This window comes from Mesocricetus auratus, unplaced genomic scaffold (assembly GCF_017639785.1).
Source record: "Mesocricetus auratus isolate SY011 unplaced genomic scaffold, BCM_Maur_2.0 Super-Scaffold_100031, whole genome shotgun sequence".
Lineage (NCBI taxonomy): Eukaryota > Metazoa > Chordata > Mammalia > Rodentia > Cricetidae > Mesocricetus > Mesocricetus auratus.
This window is the reverse complement of record NW_024429212.1, coordinates 17,833,337-17,861,317: the sequence shown is the minus strand read 5'-3', so window position 1 is coordinate 17,861,317 and position 27,981 is coordinate 17,833,337. Positions and strand designations below refer to the sequence as shown.

The following is a 27,981-nucleotide window of genomic DNA, read 5'->3' as shown; positions in this document are numbered from 1 at the left end:
AATGAATGGTAATGGAAAAGTTCAATTCAAGTCCTGGAGATTATTTTATTCTTCTGGGTTTTTCTAAATGGCCTAATCTAGAAGTTGTTCTCTTTGTGGTTATCTTGATATTCTACTTGATGACATTGATAAGCAATCTCTTCATCCTGTCATATCTAGTTCCCACCTGCACATTTCTATGTACTTCTTCCTCTCAAATCTGTTTCCTCTGGATCTCTGCTACAACACTAGCTCTGTTCCTCAGCTGCTGTTCAAACTCTGGGGTCTGGAGAAGACAATATCTTATGCTGAATGCATGCTCCAACTCTACTTTTTCCTTGCACTGGGTACCACAGAGTGTGTTCTGTTGGTGGTGATGTCCTATGACCGCTATGCAGTTGTGTACAAACCCTTACATTACTCTGTCCTCGTTTCTGCCACCTGCTGGCTGCAGCATCCTGGGTAAGTGGCTTTGCCACCTCAGCACTTCATTCCTCCTTTACCTTCTGGGTACCCCTGTGTGGACATCGGCAAGTGGACCACTTCTTCTGTGAAGTCCCAAAACAGTTGTGCTTATCCTGTGTTTATATTAGTGCAAATGAGCTGACCGTCATGTTCATGAGTGCCATTTTTGTTATACCACTTATTCTCATTCTAAATTCTTATGGTGCCAACTCATGCATTGTCCTAAGAATGGAGTCAACCACTCGACTTCAGAAGGTTTTGGGGACTTGTGGAGCCCATCTTACTGTTGCTTCTCTCTTTTTCATTCCAATTATGTGCATTTATCTTCAGCCCACAACAGAAAATTCTCAGGATCAAGCCAATTTCATTGCCCTATTCTATTCTGTTGTCACACCTAGCCTGAGTCCTCTCATCTATACCCTAAGAAACAAAGATGTCAGAGGGGCAGCAAGAAGGCTGAGTTAGCATGAGAGGGAGCAATGACAGGAGCCTCCCATTGTGCTGTCTTTGATCAGGCTCTGGCTCATCAAGAAGGACACTTTAAGATTTTTAGATATTTGTTGAGCAGTAGGTCATAAAACATAAAATAGTTAAACCAGCTTGTACTCTTGTGCAGTGAGTCATACCAAGTCATGAGAACATCAGCCAGTGATGGCTGATGCCTGATGACGTCCACAAACAGCTCACTATCTAATGGGCTCCTTGCCCCTCCTGCTGGGTATAGGAAGGCAGAGGGCTGGGTGTCACCACTGAGACAATGGGAAGCAGAAGGAAGTCACTTGATTTTACACAGGCCAGCCCCTTGACTCCTAGATCAATAATCTCAATGGTTAGCAGCCTCCTTGCTCTGTCATCATCCCTGCCACAAAGCTTATGCCTGGGAATCTAGACAGTGATCAGAATGTGCACAGTTGTCAACTCCCTCATTTCTGGTTATGAATCTCACTCTATCCATTGCAGATGAGGTTCATGGTCTCCCTATGTATGCTTATTGTTTGCAAGCTGACTAGAATCTCATATTCAACTGGGGGGTTCTCCAAATATTCAACTATGTGCCCTGAATGCTCAGGCATCCTTCAGCCCCTTCCCTCTAGCTCCTTCCTGTGAGTGCTAAGCTTCTTGTCAAGAGGAGTGTTTGCCTAAGCCCCAGGCTGTAGCTCTGCAGTAGCTCCAGTGGGTAAAGTTGGTCAAGGGTCTTCCATACACCCATTGTTCCCTTTGAAGGTTCCATGGCAGAGTTGACCTCTAACTATAATCGCCCTCCACAAATACCAATTGTGACTCCTTTCTCTGATATCTTTAGTGAAAACCTTCAGCAGCTCAAAGAACTAAACATAACCTTTGTTCAATTTGATCTCAGGGGTGACAAGACTCATGACTCCAGAGGTGTCTCTGTCACACTGGAGAAGTCACTTGAAATTTAATGAGGGTTCATCCCTGATAATGAGTTTGATGACTACCTTATATGCCATCCTAGAGCCTTCATCCAGTGACTGATGGAAACAGAGGCAGACACCACAGCTGAACATTGAACTGAACTCCTGGAACCCAGTGACAGATAGGGAGGAATGATGAGCAAAGCGGTCAAAACTGGACTGCTGAAACCCACAGGACTGTTGACCTATACAAGGGGGAGCTCTTGGACCCTCCACTGATGACTAGGTGGCCATCATGGGACTGATCCAGACCTCCTGAATATGGTTGTCAGCCAGGAGGTCTGGCCAATATATGGGACCTTGGGCAGTAGATCAGTATTTATCGCTGGCATACAAATAGACTTTGGGTGCCACTCATACAATGAGGGATGCTCTCTCAGCCTGGACTCTTGGGGAAGGGCCTAGGCCCTGCCCTGAACAAAATAACAGACTCTGGATATCCCCATGGAGGGCCTCACCCTCCATGTGTAGACCATGGAGTGGAGATTGGGTGGAGGGCTGGGGGTGGGGGGCCAGGAGAGGAGAGGAGGAAGAGGGAGCTGGGATGGACAGGTGAAGCAAGCTTGCTGCTAATTTAAATTTAAAACAAAGAAATTTAATGAGGCTTGAGTAAAGAATTCCTGCAGACTTCAGGGGCTCTGGATCCAGCAGTCTTCTCTGTAGGTATATTGAAGAGAAAGCCCTGCTGGGAGCTGGGGAACTGGGAAGCAGGGAGGAGAGGGAATGAGGAAAAGAAGGTTAGACAGAACTTTTCTCCAGGACTTCTCCAAAGAGATGCACACTTCAAACAAACCAGGGATTGCTCTGCAATGTGCAGACTCGGGGAGCACAGGGAATTCTGAAGGGCTCCTGGAAATCATCCCACCCCAACCTACTTTAGTGGAACTGAGGTCAGGGAAGAGGGAAAAAACTTGCCCAAATCGCTCATCTACATGGGTTAGGGTCTGCTACATGTAATCAGTATAGCTTTAGTGGTGGCAGGAAGAGCTGTCCAGGAATGAGGACAGTACCTGCTGCTTGGACTTCCACTGACAATGGAAGATGATGTGCAGTAAATGTGAGAACTTAAGGAGCCAGGGATCTAGAGACATTGAGATACACACAATATATATTTATGTTATAAGGTACACATTTTCTCTCCAATTGGATCAGAGATAGGACCTGTAAGTGGCCATTTTATAAGTTGCTTTGGTGACTTAGTGGGAGCATGCTACAGTCCCCAGGTTTTCTAAAGTAATTGCTCATGTCCACTGTGAGTATGTGTTTCCCTACTTTTAATTCTGTGACAGTTTCACTAATAATTCTGAGTGGCCTGATTAGCCACAGGGTTTGCCAGCCTGATGATCTTGGAGAGACTAGCTATGATGACAGTGTCCCAGTCTAAGAAAAGCTGTCCTGTGTTTCTGTTATTGCATTTTCCTCTGCAGTTCAGTCTCTTTTCTGCAGACAGCTTTCTTAGGCAGGCCATTTTGACTACAGGCTGATGCATTTGCCTTTAGAAGTTCTTGCTATCTCACTTCAGTCCCATACTTGCCAGAATGTGTCAACTCAACACATGTCTTTCTTTGCACAAGTACAGTTTGAATCCAATATTACACTTTGGGGACTCATGAGACCCTTACTTATGTATGCACACATTCATGGACATATGCACTTGTTCGTTCATGTGCAACACAAGGCTGTGGGTGATTCTTGGTTGGCCAGAAAGAACAATCATATTGTTTTCACCAATTGGTGGCACCACCTAGTGGTGACAGTAAATAAATCACCTTTCTATTCTGACCCATCAATAATTTCTCATATCCTGTCTTTTCTATGTAGACCATAATTAACAGGCATGCGTTTAACTAACTCACCATTCAGAATTATCAATAAATTGGCCACAGAATTTAAAATGGGAAAATACTATACAATTTGACTGTAGATGTCAGCACTCATATCCTTGGCCCCAGAACTGTATGGTAAATTTCTATAGGGTATAGTCCATAGGAGCCAAGTAGATCAGTGCACTAACTAAGAAATGACATTTCTGGAAAGGAGTTAAAGGTATTTCCCAGTAGTGCTGTCCAAAAACTCTGCAAGAGGCAGCCATGTCAAATAACAAACCAGAGGTGGGCTTCAACAACAAATGGATATGTGTTCTAGACAACTGAACATGTCTCTCTGAGAAAATCCAGCCAGGACTCTACCCATTCTTTTCTTTGACAAAAATGCAAGGACAGCGGCCAGTAGATTTGTCACCTGGGCACTTAGGTCAGTTAGAGAAAGAAGACCGACTACCAGTGAACTGAGGCCTGCTAGAGCACATGCCTAGAAAACAAAACCACTGACAATCAAAGGGCAGGGATCTTCAATTTCTCCAAGCAACAAGCTTGAAAATGTGCTACATAAATGTTTATAGACGCTAACCCCAAGCCAACCAAGATCAAAGTCCCTCCATTCAGTGAATAAGTAAAAAAGGGTCAATAGATAAGGGATTATATCATTGCCACTAGAGTCACTAGACTCCAATAGGGGAGATAGCAAAAATTCCCTCATCTATGTATGATATATAGAAGAAAGTCAAGCTATTAAACTGGACTTTGAACATTTTTTACATATTTGTTCTTGTTGCAGCTGTTGCTGGTGTGCGTGTGTGTATGTTACAGGTGGACAGTTTGCAGAAGTCAATTTCTCCTTTCCTGTGGGTCCTAACCCACATCAAATTCTCAGATTTGCAATCAAGCACCATTATCCAACTGAGCCATCTTGCTAGCCCAGGTTGATGATTTCTCATTTGGAACCCAGACCAGAACATTCCATATAACTCAGAAAAGGAGAGCATTAAAAAACAGCAAGAGGAGAAAAATGGCCTGGAAATCAAATGTGTTCTTTTTTTTCTTTTGGTTGAGACTTCCCTTTTCTCTGTGTTCTAGTCTGGTCTGGACAGACAACATGCCCTAAACTGACTTTAGACTGCAATCCTTCTGCACCAGCCTTACAAGTCCTGGGAGACACACCCCACCATGCACAAAACTCAAATATGTTTTTATAATGAATATTGTAAAGTAGAGAGCAGAAACAAAATGGAGTCATGAGATGCCTTGGTGCATAAAGACACTTACCCCCAAATTTGGTGACCTGAGTTCAATCCCCAGAACACACATGGTAAGAGACAATTGGTCTCTTGATCTTTGGAAGTTGTCCTCTCATTTCCACATACATGTGCAACAGATGTGATAAGAGTATTGACGCATATATAATGCAAAAATAAAATGTAGTAAAAAAACAAGCAATAAAGTAAAATCAATGGAAAACATTGACAGTTTTCTTTTAAATTAATCACAATCTACCAAACAATTCAACAATTTACCTAAATGAGTTGAGAATATGCCTGGATGTCTTAAGATATTTGTGAAAACCTGTGGCTATATTGAAACAGCTTCCCTGAAAGAAATCAAGGCAGAAAATCACACAGGAGGACAGTTAAAGGTTATGTAGCACAGGGAGTCATATGCACACAATTGTTAGAAACTAACCTTTGTCAGTGGTAACTACCTGGCTATATGACAGGAAGCAATCGTCAGAGATTCATCTTTAGACATTGTAGCTACTTGGCTATAAGGCAGGAAGCAATTGTTAAAAGTTTACCTCTGAACACAGTAGCTGCCAGACTGTTGACTCTAAGTAGAAAGTAATTGTTACAAGTTAACAGTGGCTGTCACCTTCAATTTCCCCAGAATATGGGCTTTTGTTGTTTGTTTGGTTTGGTTTGGTTTGGTTTGTTTGTTTGGTTGGTTGGTTTGGTTTGGTTTTTCGAGACAGGGTTTCTCTGTTTAGCTTTGGAGCCTACCCTGGCACTAGCTCGGGTAGACCAGGCTAGTCTTGAACTCATAGAGGTCCACCTACCTCTGCCTCCTGAGTGCTTGTGGTATTAAAGGCATGTGCCACCAATGCCTGGCCTTCCCAGGATATGTTTAGGCTTATATTTTAACTATTAGTAACACACTTTTTCTCTCAGGCTGTACATCTTAAACCTGTAAATTAACAGATCTTTTATGCAGGGCCACGCCATTTTATCCAGTTCTATTTTGCTGAAACTAGTGGAACTACTGTAATTTGGTTTCATGATAAATTCAGTTCTCTATACAGATTCTCGATTACAGCTCTGTGGATGGAAGAAATGACCAGTCAGAACATTCATCAATCATCAAAACTTTATTGCCTCACTACTTATTGAAAAGTTTCTACACCCTGATAAGCCTCTCCACAGATGCAGCACTCCAAATTAGAGTAAATCAAACTGAATAAGAAAAAGCCATGTTTAATGGAAGCAATGCTCTCAGATGGCATTCCAGCCTCACAGAGAGAAGACAGGAAAGAGAGACCAGAAAAACCACAAGTCTGTTCTCTGGAGGACAGTTTAAATACCCTGTGGGAGGGATCTTGAGTATCTCTGGGGGAGGGACCATCTTTTGGTGTGCTTTCTGAGATGCAGCAGTGTTTGGAGGGAGCTGGGGGAGGGGACTTGGGAAGAATTTCCACCATAACATCCCAGACTGTTTGGATATATGGATGCCAGCTACTGGGGTGAAGCTTCTACCTTAACACTGGAGACTTAGTACCTAACAAAGAGCTTAGTACTGAAACAAAAACAGACAGGTAGACCAATGGAATCTGATTGAAGACCCTGATATTAACCCACACACTTATGAACATCTTATCTTTAACAAAAGCTAAAACTATGCAATAGAAAAAAGGAAGCATCTTCAACAAATGGTACTGGCATCACTGGATGCTGGCATGTAGAAGACTGCAGATAGATCCATATCTATCACCATGCACAAAACTTAAGTCCAAATGGATCAAAGACATCAACATCAATCCAGCCACACTTCTTTGAAGAGAAAGCAGAAAGTACCCTTGAATGAATTGGTACAGGAGATTGCTTCCTGAACATAACACCAGTAGCACAGACACTGAGATCGACAATTAATAAATGGGACCTCCTGACATTGAGAAGTTTCTGTATTGATAAGGACACAGTGAACATGATGAATCGGCAGCCCACAGATTGGGAAAAGATAGTCACCAACGGCGAGTCCAGCTTCAGGTGAGATTGGGTCTCCAGCAGGGACTGCCCGCCCATCACCCATCCCCTTGATCGTCCGGGCCGCTCCTGGCATCCAGAAGACCCGCCCACACAGGAAAGACATCAGCCCTTCCAAGACCCCAACCCCAGCGAGTCCAGCTTCAGAAAACCCGCCCACACAGGAAAGACATCAGCCCTTCCAAGACCCCAACCCCAGCGAGTCCAGCTTCAGGAAAGACATCAGCCCTTCCAAGACCCCAACCCCAGGGAGTACAGCTTCAGGAGACCTGCCCACACAGCAAAGACGTCAACAATTCCAAGACCCCAACCCCAGCCAGTCCAGCTTCAGTAAAGACATCAGCCCTACCAGGACCCAAACTCCGTGTCAGCATCCCCAGCTTCAGCTGCAGGAAGGAGGGAGACCATGGAGACGGAAAGACCCCACCAGCACCCACTGGAAGAAGAGATGGGAAGAAGACAGAATAAGAGATCACTCAGCAATACAAACACCAAGATGACCCCACCAGAATCCAGGGATCCAACACCAGCAAGACCCGAAAAGCACTACATAGACGAAGAAGAGGAGACAGACCTTAAAAATTATTTCATGAAGATAATGGAGACCCTTAAAGAAGAAACGCGGAAATCCCTTAAAGAAATTGAAGAAAAAAACAAACAAAAAAATCCATGAAATGGGGGGAAAATTCAAGAAATAAACAAGTCTCTCAAAGAATCTAAAGAGCACCAAGAATAAACAACCAAAAAAATTAAGGAAACAACTCAAACAGTTGAAGGATTGAAAGCTGAAATAGAAATGATAAAGAAAACACAGAATGAAGGGATGCTGGAAATAGAAAAGCTGGGTAAACGATCAGGAACTACAGATGCAAGTATCACCAATAGAATACAAGAGATAGAAGAGAGAATCTCAGGTGTTGAAGACTCATTAGAGGATATAGAGTCGTCAACCAAAGAAAATCTCAAAACCAACAAATCCTTAACGCAAAATATCCAGGAAATATGGGACACCGTGAAGAAGCCAAAACCTGAGAATAATAGGTACAGAAGAAAGTGAAGAAATTCAACTTAAAGGTACAGAAAACATATTCAATTCATAGAAGAAAACTTCCCTAACCTAAAGAGAGATATGACTATGAAAGTACAAGAATCTTACAGAACACCAAATAGCCTTGACCACAAAAAGAAGTCACCTCACCATATAATAATCAAATCATCAAACTTACAGAGTAAAGAGAAAATATTAAGAGCAGCTAAAGAAAAAGGCCAAGTAACATACAAAGGCAGACCTATCCGAATTACCAGTGACTTCTCAATGGAAACGATGAAAGCCAGAAGATCCTGGACAGATGTCCTACAAACGCTAAGGGAACAAGGATGCGAGCCCAGACTACTATATCCAGCAAAGCTCTCAATTACCATAGATGGAGAAAACAAAATATCCCATGACAAAGCCAGATTTAAACAATATGTATCCATGAATCCAGCTCTACAGAAAATGCTAGAAGGAAAACCTAGAGCCAAGGAAGATAACTACATTCACAAAGACACAGGCAATATATAATCACACTTTACAAAACACCAAAAGAAAAAGGGAGGAGAAACTACACAAAATAACTTCACTAACAATAAATCAAGCACAAACAAGGATCACCAATCAATGGTCATTAATATCCCTCAATGTCAACGGCCTCAACTTGCCTATAAAAAGCACAGACTAGCAGAATGGATATGAAGACAGAACCCTTCCTTCTGCTGCATACAAGAAACACATCTCAACATCAAAGACAGACGTTATCTCAGAGTAAAGGGTTGGGAAAAGATCTTCCAATCAAACGGTCCCAAGAAAGAAGCGGGTGTAGCAATCCTAATATCTAACAAATTAGACTTCAAATTAAAATCAATCAAAAGAGATGAAGAAGGACACTTCATATTCATCAAAGGAAAAATACATCAAGACGAAGTCTCAATTTTAAACATATACGCCCCAAATATAAAGGCACCTACATTCGTGAAAGAAACATTACTAAAGCTCAAAAATGCACATAAAATCTCACACACTAATAGTAGGAGACTTCAACACTCCGCTCTCACCGCTAGACAGGACCTCCAGACAGAAACTTAACAAAGAAACAAAAGAACTAATAGAAGTTATGACCCAACTGGGTTTAACAGACATCTACAGAACTTTCCACCCAAATACAAAGGGATATACCTTCTTCTCGGCACCACATGGAACCTTCTCTAAAATTGACCACATAGCAAATCTCCACAGATACAAAAAAATTGGAATAACCCCCTGCATCTTATCAGACCACCATGCATTAACATTAGAATTCAACAATAACACAAATCGCAGAAACCCTACAAACTCATGGAGATTGAACAATGCACAATTGCACCATCCCTGGGTAAAGGAACAAATAAAAAAAAGGAATTAAAGACTTCCTCGATTTCAATGAGAATGAAGACACAACATACACAAACTTATGGGACACTTTGAAAGCAGTGCTGAGAGGAAAGTTTATAGCACTAAGTGCCCACATGAAAAAAACTGGAGAACAGTCATACTAGAGAATTAATAGCACAGCTGAATGTTCTAGAACAAAAAGAAGCAAACTCCCCCCAGGAGGAGCAGACGCCAGGAAATAATCAAATTGAGGGCTGAAATCAATCAAGTAGAAACCAGAAAAACACTGAGAAGAATCAATGAAACAAACAGTAGGTTCTTTGAGAAAATCAACAAAATTGATAAACCTCTGTCCAAACTAACCAAAAGACAAAGGGAGAGCATGCTAATTAACAAAATCAGGGATGAAAAAGGGGACATAACAACAGACTCTGAGGAAATCCAGAGAATCATCAGGACATACTTTGAAAATCTGTACTCCACAAAATTTGAAAATTTAAAGGAAATGGACAATTTCCTGGATAGATATCACTTGCCAAAACTAAATCAAGAACAGATAAACAATCTAAACAGACCTATAACCCCTAATGAAATAGAAGCAGTCATCAAAAGTCTCCCAAACAAAAAAAGCCCAGGCCCACATGGCTTCAGTGCAGAATTATACCAGAAATTCAAAGAAGAGCTAATTCCAATACTCCTCAAAGTATTCCACACAATAGAAGCAGGAGGCTCACTGCCAAACTCTTTCTACGAGGCTACAATTACCTTGATACCCAAGCCACACAAAGACACAACTAAGAAAGAGAACTATAGACCAATTTCCCTCATGAACATTGATGCAAAAATACTCAATAAAATACTCGCAAACCGGATTCAAGAACACATCAGAAAAATCATCCACCATGATCAAGAAGGCTTCATCCCAGGAATGCAGGGATGGTTCAACATTAGAAAATCTATCAATGTAATCCACCATATTAACAATCTGCGAAAGAAAAACCACATGATCATCTCACTAGATGCTGAAGAAGCCTTTGACAAAATCCAGCACCCCTTCATGATAAAGGTCCTAGAGAGATCAGGGATAACAGGAACATACCTGAATATAATAAAAGCAATATGCAGTAAACCAACAGCTAACATCAAACTAAATGGAGAGAAACTCAAAGCAATTCCTCTAAAATCAGGAACAAGACAAGGCTGTCCACTCTCTCCATATCTCTTCAATATTGTACTTGAAGTTCTAGATACAGCAATAAGACAACAAATGGAGATAAAGGGGATACAAATAGGAAAAGAAGAAGTCAAACTTTCACTATTTGCAGATGATATGATAGTTTACATAAGTGACCCAAAAAACTCCACAAGGTTACTCCTAGAGCTGATAAACACCTTCAGCAATGTGGCAGGATACAAGGTAAACTCAAAAAAAATCAGTGGCTCTTTTATATACAGATGATGAAGAGACTGAGAAAGAAATCAGAGAAACATCACGCTTTACAATAGCCAAAAGCAGCATCAAATATCTGGGGATAATGTTAACCAAGGAAGTGAAAGACCTGTATATCAAGAACTTTGTGTCTTTAAAGAAAGAAATCAAAGAAGATACCAGAAAATGGAAAGATCTCCCATGCTCTTGGATGGGTAGGATCAACATAATAAAAATGGCAATCTTGCCAAAAGCAGTCTACAGATTCAATGCAATCCCTATCAAAATTCCATCACAATTCTTCAAGGACCTGGAAAGAACATTAATCAACTTTATATGGAAAAACAAAAGGCCCAGGATAGCCAAAACATCCCTATACAATAAAGGAACTTCAGGAGGCATCACCATACCTGACTTCAAGCTCTATTATAGAGCTACAGTCCTGAAAACAGTTTGGTATTGGCACAAAAATAGGCAGGTAGACCAATGGAACCGAATCGAAAGCTCTAATTTTAACCCACACACCTATGAACACTTGATTTTTGACAAAGAAGCTAAAACTGTACAATGGAAAAAAGAAAGCATCTTCAACAAATGGTCCTGGCATAACTGGGTACTGGTATGCAGAAGACTGCAGATAGATCCATGTTTATCGCCTTGTACAAAACTTAAGTCCAAATGGATCAAAGATCTCAACATAAATCCAGCCACACTGAAACTTTTAGAAGAGAAAGTGGGAGATACTCTTCAACGAGTTGGTACAGGAGACCACTTCCTAAACATAACACCAGTGGCACAGGCACTGAGATCGACAATTAACAAATGGGACCTTCTGAAACTAAAAAGCTTCTGTAAGGCAAAGGACACAGTCAAAAAGACAAAAAGGCAGGCCACAGAATGGGAAAAGATATTCACTAACCCTACATCTGACAGAGGGCTAATCTCCAAAATTTACAAAGAACTCAAGAAACAAGTCTCCAAAACACCAAAGGATCCAATTAAAAGGTGGGGTACAGAGCTAAATAGAGAATTCTCAGTAGAGGAGGCTAAAATGGCCAAGAGACACTTAAGAAAGTGCTCAACATCCTTAGCCATAAGGGAAATGCAAATCAAAACAACTCTGAGATACCATCTTACTCCTGTCAGAATGGCTAGAATCAAAAACACCGAAGACAATTTATGCTGGAGAGGATGTGGAGAGAGAGGAACACTCCTCCACTGCTGGTGGGAGTGCCGACTCATACAGCCTCTTTGGAAATCAGTATGGAGATTCCTCAGGAAAATGGGAATTAATCTACCACTAGACCCAGCAATTCCACTCTTAGGCATATATCCAAATGAGGCAAGTTCATACAACAAGGGCATCTGCTCCACTATGTTCATAGCAGCATTATTTGTAATAGCCAGAACCTGGAAGCAACCCAGACGCCCCTCAACTGGAGTGGATAGAGAAAATGTGGTACATTTATACAATGGAGTATTACTCAGCAGAAAAAAACAATGGAATCTTGAAATTCACAGGGAAATGGATAGCACTGGAAGAAACCATCCTGAGTGAGGTAACCCAGTCGCAAAAAGACAAACATGGTATGTACTCACTCATATATGGATTTTAGACATGGATCAGGATAGTGCCAGTCTGCACTTCCACTGATAGAGAGTCTGGGAAACAGGAAATAACCTAAAAGATATGCATATATGCATAGTTCCCAAGAGAAGAGGATTGAGACAAGATCCTCTGCATGGATGGGGAACACGTCGAGGGGTGGCGGGGAGTGGGACCTGGGAAGAAGAGAGGGGGGAAGAGAAAGAGAGTTGGTCATGGGGGAACAGGAAGTTGAGGGGGTGGGGGTAGGATAGGGGGAAGAGGGAATCATAGGATCGAATACAGATCAGGCACCAGAGTGACCTCAAGGGATCTAAAGGGATAACACCAATTGGCAAGCTAAGCAATAGTGGAGAGACCACCTCGAATGCCCATTCCTGATAATGAACTTGATGTCTATAACCATCCGGGAGCCTTCATCCTGTGACTGATGGAAGCAGAGGCAAACACACAGTTAATCACTGAACTGAACCCAAGGAACCCAGCGACAGAGAGAGAGGAGTGATGAGCAAATTGGCAAAGAATGGGCTGGCAAAACCAGCAGAGACAGCTGATCTGAACAGGGGAGAGCTCTTGGACCCCAGACTGACAGTAGGGAGGCCAGCATGGGACTGATCTGGACCCCCCAAATGTGAGTGTCAGCGAGAAGGCCTGGGCAACCTATGGGGCCCTGAGATGTGGATCAGTGTCTATCCCTGGTATACAAACAGTCTTTGTGTGCCTATAGCACAAAGAGAGATGCTCTCTCAGCCTGGACTCTTAGGGGAGTGCCTGGACCCTACCCAGAGTAAAATGACAGACTCTAGATATCCCCTATGTGGAAGGATTTGGCAATAGGGTGAGAGGGTGGGGGGGAAGGGGAGTGCGGGAGGAGGGGAGGGAGAGGGAACTGGGATTGACATGTAAAACAAGCTATTTAAAATTAAAATAAAAAATGATAAAAAAAGATAGTCACCAACCCCACAACTGACAAAGGGCTGATCTCCAAAAATCTATGAAGAACTCAAGAAGCAAGTCTCCAAAACACCAAAGGATCCAATTAAAAAGTGGGTTACAGAACTAAATAGAGAATTCTCAATAAAGGAGTCTAAAATGGCTGAGAAACACTTAAGAAAGTGCTCAACCTCCTTAGCCATTAGGGAAATGCAAATCAAAACAACTTTGAGATACCATCTCACTCCTGTCAGAATGGCTAAAATCAAAACCACCAATGACAGTTTATGCTGGAGAGGATGTGGAGAGAGGGGAACACTCCTCCACTGCCAACTTGTACAGCCATGTTGGAGATCACTACGGAGATTCCTCAGGAAAACGGAATTCATCCAATCACAAGATCCAGCGATTCCACACTTAGGCATATACCCAAAAGATGCACATTCACACAATAAGGACATCTGTTCAACTATGTTCATAGCAGAATTATTTGTAATAGCCAGAACCTGGAAGCAACCCAGATGCCCCTCAACTGAAGAGTAGATAGAGAAAATGTACATTTACACAATAGAGTACTACTCAGCAGAAAAAAAAAATGGAATCTTGAAATTCGTAGGCAAATGGATGGCACTAGAAGAAACCATCCTGAGTGAGGTAACCCAGTCACAAAAAGACAAACATGGTATGTATTCACTCATATATGGATTTTAGACATCGAGCAGGGGGGTTGCCAGCCTACCACCAGAGAGTCTGGGAAACAGGTAGGACCAAGAGAGATATGCATGGTACCCCAGAAAAGGGGAATAGGATGGGATCTTCTGAGCAGATTGGGAACATGGGTGAGAGGAGGGGAGAGGAAGCTGGGAGAAAGAGAGGAAAGGAGAGGAGAAGAGAGAAGAAGAGAGGAGAGGAGAGGAGAGGAGAGGAGAGGAAGACATGGGGGAGCAGGAAGGTTGAGTCAAGGAGCCACTATAGGTTTGAGAAGAGATCTAGCACTAGGGAGATTTTCATAGATCTACAAAGATGACACCAACTAGCAAACTAACAAATAGTGGAGAGGCTTCCTTAAATGCCCTCAGCCCATAATGAGATTGATGTCTACCTTATATGCCATCCTAGAGCCTTCATCCACTGGTTGATGGAAGCAGAGGCAGACACCCACAGCTAAACACTGAACTGAACTCCTAGAAACCAGTTGCATAGAGGGAGGAGAGATGAGCAAAGGAGTTAAGACCTATCTGGTGAAACACACAGAGGCAGCTGACCTAAATAAGGGGGAGCCTTTTGACCCCAGACTGGTGACTGAGCAGCTAGCATGGGACTGACCCAGACCCCCTGAACGTGGGTGTCAATGAGGTGACCTCGGCAATCTATGGGACATTGGATAGTAGACCAGTATTTAGCCCTGGAATACAAATGGACTTTGAGAGCCCATTCCACATGGAGGGATGCTGTGTCATCCTGGAAACCTGGGGGTGGGCCTAGGCCCTGCCAGGAATAATATGACACATTTTTGAAGATTCCCCATGAAGGTCCTCACCCTCCCTGGGCAGTGGAGGAGGAATGGATTGGGGGTTGCGGGGGTTGGTGGGGGAAGGGAGGGTGAGAGAGACGGGATTGACATGTCAAGCAAGCTTGTTTCTAATATAAATAAAATTTAAAATGTGGAAAAAATGCATACATTAGTAATCATGGATTAATACTTAAGACAGAACTAGCCAATAAGAAGCCCTAGTTATTGATCAACAGCATTGTAACTAATAGAGTCTCTGTGTGCTTTTGGGGTTGACACAGCACTGGGACCTGGATGGTAGGAAGAGTTATAAGGAGTGGTCACATACAACCATGATGCCTATGGAGCACAACAATAACAATCATGGCAAATACACCTGAGGGAGAAATAGTGACACACACACCTTGGTGGTAACCAACATCTCACTAGGTGCTTTTGATCTCTTTTTAATCGGTTGTCACATATGATCCTTTGGCCACAAATGGTCTATATCAAATGGAACATGGGGAAAACTTAGCAAAGGAAGTGTTTTAAAAGCTGTGAAAAGTTTTAAAACATTAATAACGGATGATCATGGAGCTACCACTAACTATAAGTCCACTCTGAACACAGTATTTGGAATAACAAAGGGAAGTGTGCACAACACAAATGTGCTTTGTAGAAACCAGACTTCCTACAGAAGTTTGTAGAAGGTAATGTGAAGGCATAACCTCTGTCAAATCTGTGAACATGTGCCACCAGAGTTCCTGCTTGGGCAATACTCCAAACCAGCTGTCTTTCACTGTCTACTCTTCCTCTGAAAATTCCCATCATCTATATTTAACAAGAAACCAGATCACTCTTCTTCTGAAATCAGCTTTGAGAGGCACAGCCATGGTAGAAATACCAGGGGCTGGGGCCCAGAGGAAAGGAACATAGAACACCTAGCAGGTCTATAATGAAAAGGGGGCACTCAGATATCAGTGACTTTGTTTAGAGGAAGGACTATGGAATGGGGGACAAAGAGAAACACCTCTAAATGTACCTGGTATTCAAAGTATTTAAATTATTTCTCAAGTTGATGTGCATTTGAATTATTAATACACATTGAAATATTCCAAATAACACCGACTTCATAATGTTGTTGCAAGAACAGAGTGAATACACTCATTACAATTATATACATTGATTGTGCATGAATAATTCATGAGGGACAAATCTCAAACTGCTACATGGCCCATGTGACAAAATTCTAACAAGTGAATATAAGAATGTAAAGTAGGTATTTTTCAGTAAGTAGTAGGCAGATTATTTTCATTTCATTGCCTTTGTATTATGATAAAATACTAAATATTCAGAAGGTTTTTCAGTATTTCTACATTATTCATAGTGGATAATGCATGTTTCATTGCATATTATTTTTGCTATTCTCAAGGATTTTTATCCTGTATTGTTATATGATATCCCCAGATGAGGTGACATGTCAAAAAATTCTCATGTAAATTCCTCAGAATAACGACTGGATAAAACAAGCTCATCTTTAATTATTACACATTTTAGCTGGTATTCAATGTGTTGGGAAATGGAATCAGTTTATTTCAAAATGCATCCTGCTGCATCAGATTGGTGCCTAACCTCAAAACAACAGGTAACTAATTGTGTGTGAGAAGCATATCCTCAGGGGCTTTATTCTCAAGGAACTGTCTCTGTCTAGTCACTCAGGGAAAAGCAAATGAATGGCCTGTGAAAACATTCCCAGGAGTCTCAGAAATAGGAAAGAAAGATGATAACTTTAAAACCATCTTGGTATTTTCTATTACTGTGTTCCTAACTTGAGCTTTCCCTCCACTTTGACACCTTTGTATGAACTGAAAACTTGAGAGTTCTGAGGCATATCTTAAACTCTTACTTTCATTAGAGTCTGTCTTCTGAAAGGGGAATATTGAAATACCTTCCTTTGTAATTACTTTTTACTAAATAAAGGGGTTCATAAAAATAAGGTAAGTAAAGAGACACCTGTATTGACAGGTATGCATCCCGAGGAAACGTGGAAAGTGTGGGTTGCAGGGTCTAATTACTAGACAAGAAAGACAGCATCATATCAAAAGGCCATTCATAAGCTTTGGCTGTATCCATTTCTGTGGCTCTAGGAACAACTAGACTTTAATTTGTAATACATTTCTTTCTCAGTCTATCACCGAAACCAAACTTAGAAGCCCTTAAGTTTCCATACACACTATGAATGTTGATTACCTGAGTGAAGTATTAATGTTTTAGTCAGTCATATTAATGTTTCAGTCAGTCATTTGATTTTATAAAATGTTCAAAATATGAATTTTGTTCCTCTGACTTAAAAAGTCTTCTTTAATGAAGGCTGTTTTCCAAATAAACATAGCTTTTGCAGCCTCCAAGGCCAAAATATTCTGTAAATATAAAAGAAATGCTGTCTGTTATCTAGTTGAATGTCAATGTGTTATTGGTATGAAATGCAAGCAGAAGTGTAGACAGCATCCCAACAGCAAATCAGCCTGTAACTGATCAGTGATTTTAAATGCTCCTAGATGAATATATCCCTGTGATCTGAAATAGTAAGAACTCACTGGGTAAGAAAATAAAAATCTCTCTTCTATTCCCTTCCCTACCTTCCCTCAGTCCACCCACAAAATCTATTTACTCTACCCACACAGTACCTTGTCCCCCACCCCAGACCTCTCCTCTGAATCTATTTGTTGGATCTGTAAACTTTACTAGGGTTAGTCTTTACATAGGAGTTCATATCTACTTATAAATGAGTCCATACAATGCTTGTCTTTCTGGGTCTGGATTGATTGACTCTCTCCATTGATTTGTTTGAGTTCCATCCATTTTTTGTTGAACTCCTAACAGTGGGAATGAGGATGTGTCTGACTCTCTTGTCTGCTAGCAAGATCCTTTTCCTCCTACAGTGTTGACTCATCCACCATTGATCAAGGGTTGATGTCTAGCCCTATGGCATCTTGTTATATCATGTTTTGTTGATATCACTGGAAGACCCTTTCTTTTCTGAAGAGAAACAAGAGCAATGGGTCTAGGGGAGAGAGGAGGTATGTGAGGTAGACTGTGAGGAGAGGAGAGAGAGGGAAGGCTGTGGTCAGGATGCATTTTATGAGAGAAAAATAAAGAAAAAGTCATTGAATTTCAAGAGCTGAACCATGATATATCATAAGAGTAACTACAATAACACACAAATCTAAAGACAGAAGAATAAAGATAAATATACTGGAAGATAAGGCATATTCACCTCAGTAGAAGTGAGAAGGGGAAGGTGGAGTACATATTAACATGAAAGTTAAATAAATTTAATTATACAAGAATTTGTAGAGACTAAATTTAAACTTGCCTTTAATAAACACTAATGGTTCACCCATATTTGAAAACTATGACAGCAATGTTAAGTAAAAAGCATTCAATAATGTACATAGGTTACAGTCTTCAAAATACTTATTTTATAGTCGTAATAATTGATGCAATGCTCCAATTTCATATTTCTTCTGCAACAGAGAGATTCCCTTGAAGATCATCAGAATTAGAGGTGCTATCTTAATATGGCCAGATCAGAAGCTATGCAGTATCCATCTGCATCATCCCCTTAGTGTCAGGTACTTTCTGTGGAGCCCAGAAATGCTGACTTACAGTCTGATGCTTTGTCACTGGTACATTCTTGATATCTAGGTTATCCATAGTTGTTAGGAAGCTAACAGAACAAACACTTAAAGTATCTTATAATATAGAAATAAGGTCCTCTGTGCCACAGTATTTGGGAACAAATGGTAGAGGATTTTAAGAGTGGGACAAGGTTGTTACAGTGCTTACGACAAGGGACTCATTAAGAAGTTCTAAGAGAGGCTGGATTGATGCTCCAGCAGTTGAGAATGGTGATTGCTCTTCTAGAGGAGCTGGGTTTTATTCCCAGCATTCACAAGGAAGCTCACAATAATCATTAATCCCAGTTCCAGGAATCCTTTGCCCTCTTCTGGCCTCCGTGGGCTCTATACTGGCTAAGTTATCTAATAAGGACCCTCCATGTTATTTCAGTCACAGAATGCTAACCCTGTCTTCTACAGTGACAACCAATGAATCGTGAGCCTTTGTTATTCCTGTAATACTAACTTACTTGATACTTCTTTACTATAGGTGAATCAGATTGCAAAGAATGACAGAAACCAATAAAAGTCACCCAGAAGAGTTCATTCTACTCGGCTTTGAAGACCATCCTTGGCTGGAACTCCCTCTTTTCATTATTCTTCTGGTAACATATCCGCTGGCCATGATGGGAAACATTGCCATCATCCTGGTGTCCATATTAGAGCCCTGTCTCCACAGTCCCATGTATTTCTTCCTCACCAACCTCTCCTTTCTGGACATGTGCTACACTACAAGCATTGTGCCTCAGATGCTAACGAACCTAGGAGGTGCCACAAAGACCATCAGCTACATGAGGTGTGTAGTTCAGCTTTATTTTTTCCACACAATGGGGGGCACAGAGTGTGTGCTCCTGGCTCTTATGTCCTTTGACCGTTATGTTGCCATCTGCAGGCCTCTGCACTACACCCTTATCATGAATCAGCGTACCTGCCTCCTGTTAGTGTCCACTGTGTGGCTGACAGGAATTTCATATGCTGTCTCAGAGGCTACTGCGACACTGCAATTGCCACTGTGTGGCCACAATAAACTGGATCACATAGTGTGTGAGATTCCAGTTCTGATTAAAACTGCCTGTGGTGAAAAAGAGAGTAATGAGCTTGCTCTCTCTGTCGTATGCTTTTTTCTATTAGCTGTTCCTCTGTGTTTAATTCTTGCCTCCTATGCTGCTATTGGACATGCTGTACGTAAAATCAAATCTGTAGAGGGAAGGACAAAGGCCTTTGGTACATGTTCCTCTCATCTTATAGTAGTCTCCTTATTTTATGGCCCAGGAATTAGTATGTACCTTCAGCCTCCCTCCTCTATCTCAAGGAACCAACCAAAGTTCATGGCTCTCTTCTATGGTGTGGTATCTCCTACACTCAACCCATTCATTTACACTCTGCGGAATAAAGATGTAAAGGGAGCTTTAGGCAATTTGGTAAGAAGGATTTCTATGTTCTAGGTAATAGATAGTATAACGAACAAAATTATTTAACTGTTAGGCTATGTTCCTCCTGGTTAAAACTTTAAAAACTTAATAGCATTTTGTCATTTATTCTTTGAAATTTTTGTACACACATTCAATGTATTCTTTTATCTTATTTATACCCTCTCTCTAAATCCCCCCAGGATCACCCAACCTCTTTCCTTCTGACTTTATGTCTTCTTAGTAGTAACAAACCCCTGAGTTCAATTAGTGTTGACCGACTAGTGCTGAGCAATTAGTGTATGGGTGTAGAGCCATCCCCTGCATCATAGGCAACCTAAAAGTGGCCAGATCCCCAAGAAAGGTGATGCTTTGTCCTCTAAGAAGTCATCTCAATTCCAATATCATGTTATGTATTTTTCTAATGAAATATCACATATTCATTATAATTAATTTAAAACATGAGGTGTTTTATTTACATGGATCCTTTCAAATATATAAAATAGTTCTTGTGTCTTCTTTGGACTGAGATAACAAATATGTAATAGTTTAGAATGTACAATAAAATTACAAGCTGGTTAATGTATTTATAACAATAATATGACCATCATTCATTGGTCCACATCTCATTGATATCACTTAAGGAATTTTCATCTTTTTCTGGAAGTTTGGCCCCAGTGTGTAATCATCTCATGTACCTACCCTGTACATTCTGGGTAAAGAATAGTATATTATGATCACCTTCAATTGTTTTATATGATAGTATATTTTAATACTCTTCTTATATATTTGCATGTGTGGGTGTGGGTTATGTGAATGTGCACTTGTCATGGCACACACATACTGAGATCAGGGACAACTTGACTAAAAGAGTACTTTCCTCCCACCGTGAAGATCCTGGGAATTTAACTCAGGTTCTCAGTCCTGGTAACAAGTACCTATACCTGGTCAACTTTCTTATTGGCCCACTAGTTTATTTTTAAGTTCATGATGAATTTTTTTGTCATTGTGGTATTTTTAAGTTCATCTTCACTCATGATTAAGTGTGTGATTATGTGTGTGTGTGATTATCAGTATCTAAGGAATTTTATCTACATATAAAAATCACTTGGACAAAGATATATTTCTTGACATCCCTGTCAAATACTACAAAGAAGAGAGTTTGAAATCAGTGAGAGAACAAAGAAGTGACTATAATAACTGGCAACCTGAATAATATTTCTATGCATTAATCAGAATAATCAGTAACATCTTTCGAATACGAAAGAATAAGTTTGAGAAATACTTGCAGTCTTGTAATTAAAAACAACTTTACTATATCAATAATTCTAATGAATGTCTTTTGATTGGTTGTATTTTTGGATGCAAATGATAGCCCCAAAAGTTAAAAGTGGGATGCCCAGCTGTTCATAGCATGTAATGCTCTTACAGAGGGCAGGAGTTCAGGTCCCAATATTCATGTCAGCCTGATACTCCAGCTATAGGTCATCTAGTGCCCCTTGTCATTCTCAGACCCCTGCACATGTGTATGTACTGACATACAGGTGTACACACATACTCATAAGTTAACAAAGATTTTTAAAATCTTATAAAAAGTTAAAAGTGTAAAAAATTCAACTTTAGAATTCACACTTTTCCTTTTTATAATACTGTGTCATATCTAAAATTCTTCTGTTAAGAGGGAACTGTATAAGAGCTGATTACTTCACGAGATTCTTAAGGAAAACATTCTATTCTATGCACCTTTCTGTCTTCCGCCACAGTGGACACGGTGATATTCATCACAAAGACTGGCCAATAAAGAGCCATCCCAGATGCTAAAGCTGTGTCCTTACAAGACAGTAAATACGTCAGAGTATTTTTCTTGTACTCCCAACTTCCATAATCTTGAGAAGAAATTGTTATTGCTTATAAATAATGCAGTGTTGAGTATTTTTGCTGTAGCAGGACCAGGGCATTAGGAAGCCCCAATATCATCACAGCAGTAGGTGTAGTACATAAGATCAAACCAAGAAGATTGCAATTATTAGATAATTCATTAAGCAACCATTGTACTTTCTAATGTAAAAAGGACTCTAAGAAAAACAAGAAAGAGGTTTTTTTTATTTAAATTACTAACAAGCTTGCTTCACCTGTCAGTTCTAGCTCCCTCTCCCTCGCCTCCTCCCCCACCCTTTGACCCACCCCTCAGCCCCACCACCACCTAACCCCCACTCCATTCCCCAGGGAGGGTGAGGTACTCCATGGGAATCTCCAGAGTCTTTCGTTTCATTCAGAGCAGGGCCTAAGCCCATCCCCAAGAGTCCAGGCTGAGAGAGCATGCCTCATTATGGGAGGGGCACCCAAAGTCTATTTGTATGCCAGGGATAAATACTGATCTACTGCCCAAGGCCCCACAGATTGTCCAGGCCTCCTTGCTGACAACCATATTCAGGGGGTCTGGAAAGTCCCATAATGGCCTCTCAGCCATCAGTCTGGGGTCCAAGAGCTCCCCATTGTTCAGGTCAGCTGTTTCTGTGGGTTAAACCAGCACAGTCTTAACCCCTTTGCTCAACAGTCCTTCCTTTCTGTCACTGGATTCCGGGAGTTCAGTTCAGTGTTTAGCTGTGAGTGTCTGCCTCTGCTTCCATCAGTCACTGGATGAAGGTTCTGTTTCCCAGACTCTCTGGCAGTGGGATTGTAGGCTGGCACTCCCCTGATCCATGTCTAATGTAAACGTTTTAATTTACTTTTGCCCTGACCCTCGGGGCCAAATCAACATGGGTTATCTTGTGGGGAGGCAAATGGGGGACAGGAGACATGGAGAATGAGAACAAGACAAGCTGGCTGATCAAGCTCTGTTTTGAGAATTTCATACGAGCTTATATAGGAGAACGTGGCATTGCATGTGGAAGAGGAATGTTGGAGGTTTTGTAGACAGGAGGCACTGAGGAAGGAGGCAGGGAGCTGTCAGAAGCAGGAAGCTTTCGATAAGCAATGAGCAGGAGATTTCCCCAGGGAGTGCAGGTGTTAAGGAAGCATTCTTAAGCAATGGGTTGTCTCTATGGTGCCTGGCCATCTGTGGGATGGTGCCTGAGTTTTGGGAAGTGCCTTGGGGTGAGAAATAGCGATTTACTGTGACTTGGTCCTCAACAAACTTTAAAATATGATTTCTGGCAGGGTCAGGGTTAGGGGTTAGGGTTGGGGGGTTAAGGGGTTAGGGTTAGAGTTGTGGGAGGATTAGGGTTACAGTTAGGGTTATGGCTAGGGAGTTAGTGTTAGGAATAGGGGGGTGTTAGGGTTAAGGCTAGGGTTATGGTTAGGGTGCTAAGGTTTAGGGTTAGCGTTAGGATTTAGGGTTAGGTTTAGGTATAATTTTTTTTGTTTTTGTTTTTTGTTTTTACGAGACAGGGTTTCTCTGTATTGTTTTGGAGGCTATCGGTCCAGCCCGGCCTCGAACTCACAGAGATCCGCCTGCCTCTGCCTCCCGAGTGCTGGGATTAAAGGCGTGCACCACCATCGCCCGGCTAGGTTTAGGTATAATTGTTGTGGTTTGGCTGATAAGGTAAGGATAAGGGTCAGGGTCAGGGGATTATGGTTGAGGTGGGTTTGAGGTTGAGGCTTTTGTTAGGTTTAGGGTCCTACGATTGGATCAGGACAAATAACTGTGGGGCTGCCCATGCTGTCATGACAGAATTACTTGGTTTCTTGGCCACTATTGTTGAAGGGGGTTGACTCTGTAAAGATGTGTCTTCCCAAGCTCTCACTCCAACTCTAGAGTAAAAAGTGACAGGAGCTCGGTGGCAGGTTTGCACCTTTTACCTTTGGAATGCTGTCGGAGTGAAAGAGAGGGTCTTCACTGAAGACAAGGCCTCATCACTAGTGAGGAGATGTGGATGTGGAAAAAGACCTTAGCTACATTTGTTTCCCAGAGAATGACCAGCCAGGATCCTGTGGTCAGATGCGACAGGAGTTAGCTTTTCCTGCTTGCCCTTCCTGGGATGGTGAATACTATGGACTGAACCAAGGTAATGTGTACTATGCCACAGGTTCACCTAGGTGTAAGGGGGTTGAGAGACCTTCTACCCACCCTCAGGGAGCTAAGGTTCCTCAGGAGCTCAGCACAGTAGCACTTTTCTCTTGGTAAGTTTGTAGCATTAAGCTGATTTAAAAGATGAAATTGGCTGTGCCGGGTAACTACAGGCTGGCTCACTGGCAAATGAAGTTTTTGTTTTGGACTGATAGGTACTGATGCCCATTTGGGGATAATTTGTCTTATTCTAAGTTCGACATTCTATCCTCCCCCTCAGGGGACACTAAGCCTATACCCATCCTCCTGCCTCCTCCCCTTGCCTCTTCCCGTACTCCCTTCCCCCATCTCTCTGCTTTCCTCTTAGGCTTTCCCTAGTTCCTCTCCTCCCTCTGGCCGTTTGCCCTCTGCCTGTCTCCTCCCCCCTCCTTGTGCCCTCCCCTTCCCAGTCCTCTGCTCATTTGCATTTGATCATGGAGAATGGAGCATGGAGCCACCACATGTGTGCTCTCTTCCCCAGACATGTGTGTGCTAGTACAATAGCAGAGATTGCACAACTTGTTCCACACTGGGAATGAAGTAAGTCTCAGGATTCAAAGGGGAGCTGATGCTGCTGAGTGTGCATTTTGCTTTTGTTCAGCTTCGCTTTATTTTTGTTTGTAGGACACTTGCCAAGACAGTGGGGGTAGGAATTATCTAACTTTTGAATGTGTAACCAAAGACCAAGCCAGCAGAGACTGGATGACTGACAAGCAGTGTCCAGAATCCTTCACTGCATCAGAGATCTCAGCTATGAAGGGGAGAAGAGATGCCAAGTAGGAAAGGCAACACAAATGGAATTTTGACAACGAGAATCATAAGTGAAAGAAAGCAGGTACAAGTGGTAGCAAGGGTTAGAAGGGATTTAAGGCAGCATTTTAGGCATAGGGATTATGCTTCAGAGATAGAGTTAAAATGGTTAAGGACAGGATCTGTGTCCTGCCCTGGGGTTAGAGGGGCTAGGGAGTTAGTCTGGAGGTAGGGGTGAGGGTGAGGATGAGGGCTAAGGTTTAGGAATTAGGGTAGGGTTAGAGGGTGAGAGCAAGGGTAAGGATTTAGAGTTAGGGTTCTGGTGAGTATTGTTCTTTCAAGGTCTGTGAAGAATTGTGCCGTATTTTGATCAGAATTGCATTGAATCTGTAGATTGCTTTTGGAAAGATTGCCATTTTTACTATGTTGATCCTACCTACCCAAGAGCATGGGAGATATTTCCATTTTCTGGTGTCTTCTTTAATTTCTTTCTTTAAAGACTAAAAGTTCTTGTCATACAGGTCTTTCACCTGTATAGTTAGCATTACCCCAATGTATTTTATTTGCTTGTGGCTACTGTAAAGGGTGATATTCCTCTGATTTCTTTCTCAGTCCATTTATCGTCTATATATAGTAGGTCTACTGATTTTTTTTAGTTAATGTTGTATCCTGCCACTTTGCTGATGGTGTTTATCAGCTGTAGGAGTCCCTGGTAGAAATGTTCAAGTCACTTATGTAAACTGCATATCATATCATCTGCAAATTTGACTTCTTCGTTTCCAATTTGTATCCCCATGATCTCCTTTTCTTGTCTTATTGCTCTAGCTAGTACTTCAAGTACAATATTGAAAAGATATGGAGAGAGTGGACAGCCTTGTCTTGTTCCTGATTTTAGAGGAATCATGTTGAGTTTCTATCAATTTAGTTTGATGTTGGCTATTGCTTTGCTGTATATTGCTTTTATTGTGTTTAGGTATGTTCCTGTTATCCCTGATCTCTCTAAGACCTTTATCATTAAGGGGTGTTGGATTTTTTTCAAAGGTTTTTTCAGCATCTAGTGAGATGCTTATGTGGTTTTTCTTTTTCAGTTTGTTTATATGGTGGATTACATTGATGAATTTTTGTATATTGAACCATCCCTGCATCCTTGGGATGGACCCAACTTGATTATGGTGGATGATTTTTCTGATGTGTTCTTGGATTTGATTTGTCAGTATTTTATTGAGTGTTTTTGCATCAATGTTTATGAGGTAGATTGGTCTGTAGTTTTCTTTGTTAATTGTGTCTCTGTGTGGCTTGGATACCAAGGTAATTATAGCCTTGTAAAAAGGTTTACAATGACCCTTCTACTTCTATTGTGTGGAACAGTTTGAGGAGTATTGGTATTAGCCCTTCTTTGAATTTCTGGTAGAATTTTGCACTGAATCCTTCTGGCCCTGAACTTTTTTTTGGTTGGGAGACTTTTGATGACTACTTCTATTTCATTAGGGGTTATAGGTCTATTTAAATTGCTTATCTGTGGGAGTGTCAACTTGTGTTCCCACTTGGAAAATTAGTGTGGTGGTTTCCAAGGACAATGGGAATAAGTCTACCTCAAGATGCAACAATTCCACTCTTGGGCATATAACCAAAGGATGCACATTCATACAACAAAGACAAATGATCAACTATGTCCATAGATAGCAGCATTGTTTGTAACAGTCAGAACCTGGAAGCAACCTAGATGCCCCTCAACCAAAGAATTGCTAGAGAAAACGTTGTACATTTATACAATAGACTATTACTCAGTGGGAAAAAAATAATGAAATCTTGAAATCCACAGGCAAACAGGTGGAACTTGAAGAAACCATCCTGAGTGAGGTAACCCAGTCACAGAAAGACAAGCATGGCATGTACTCACTCATACATGGATGTTAGACATATAGCAAAGGACTACCAGTATACAATCTACACCACCAGAAAAACTAGGAAACAAGGAGGACCCTAAGAGAGAAATACATGGTTTCCTGAAGGAGGGTAGAGGGACAAGAACTCCTGAGGAAATTGAGAGCATGGGGGGGAGGTGGAGGTAGGAAAAAGAGAAGGGGAGAAGAGGAGGTGTCAGGAAAACAAGAGGGATCAGGAAGACTGAGTCTGGGGAGGAAGAAAGGGGAACAAGAAAAGAGATACCTTAATAGAGGGAGCCAGTACAGGTTTAAAGAGAAATCTAGCACTAGGGAAATGTTCAGAGATCCAGAAAGATGACCCCAAGTAAGAATCTAGGCAGTAGTGAGAGGCCACCTTTGATGCCCTTTCCCTGTAATGAGATTGATGACTACCTTAATTGTCATCCTAGATCTTTCATCCAGTAGCTGATGGAAGCAGAAGCAGACATTCACAGCTAAGCACTGAACCATAGTCCTGGAATTCAGTTTGTAGAGAGGTAGGTGGGCTAAGCAAAAGAGTCCAGACCGTGCTGGAGAAACCTACAGAAACAGCTGACCTGACCTAGTGAGAGCACAAGGGCCCTAGTCCTAAATCTGGGGAACCAGCATTGGACAGAACCAAACCCTCTGAATATGGGTGCCAGTAAAGAGGCATGGGCGGTCTATGTGACCTCTAACACTGGAACCAGTATTTATCCCTCATGTACAAATGAACTTTGGGAGCACATTCCCTATGGAGGGATACTATTTCAGCCCAGATACATGGAGGAGGGCCTAGACCCTCCCCCCAAATAATGTGAGAGGCTTTGATGATCCCCCATAAAAGGCCTCACTATCCTTGGGGAGCAGGTGAGAGGTGGGTTGGGGGGTTTGGTAGGGGAAATGGGAGATTTGAGGGAGAAGTAACAGGGGGAGGGGATTGATATGTAAAGTGATTGTTTCTAAATAAAAAATGTATTTAAAAACTCTAAATTCAATGGTGTCTCCTGATAAAACTGTTCTAATGGCTTTCATTGTTTAGAGACAGTTTGTAAGACAGATCCACCACATAGTAGGCATGTTTGGAGGCTTACTTAGAAAGTAATAATTATATCTACTTTAAACAAATAGTTTATATCAATAATTCAAAACAGTTTTCCCTTATGCTTTCATTCATAGAAAAATAAGCTTTTTCACTTTTAAGTAGAAAAGGACTTAGTTGTGTGTGAGGTGCTTGGTCAAATTACTCTGGGTAGGAAACTCCTAGTAACCTGTCTTTTCATTGCTTTGCTTTTTGCCAACCAGCTAGAGTGGGAAAAAACTTACAAAGCACTTGCAAGGTACATGA

The 27,981-nt window shown here is 41.5% G+C and overlaps 1 protein-coding gene and 1 pseudogene across 1 annotated transcript; both read left to right on the top strand.

Moving 5' to 3' along the window:
• The first annotated feature begins 5 nt into the window (after positions 1-5).
• LOC106021720 lies at positions 6-927 on the top strand (annotated as a pseudogene).
• Positions 928-19,031: 18,104 nt separating this feature from the next.
• On the top strand, positions 19,032-19,967 carry LOC106021716 (olfactory receptor 2B11-like). The gene has a single exon (XM_040733395.1). It carries the CDS (start codon positions 19,032-19,034, stop codon positions 19,965-19,967), a length of 936 nt encoding a protein of 311 aa, XP_040589329.1.
• The last annotated feature ends 8,014 nt before the right edge of the window (positions 19,968-27,981 follow it).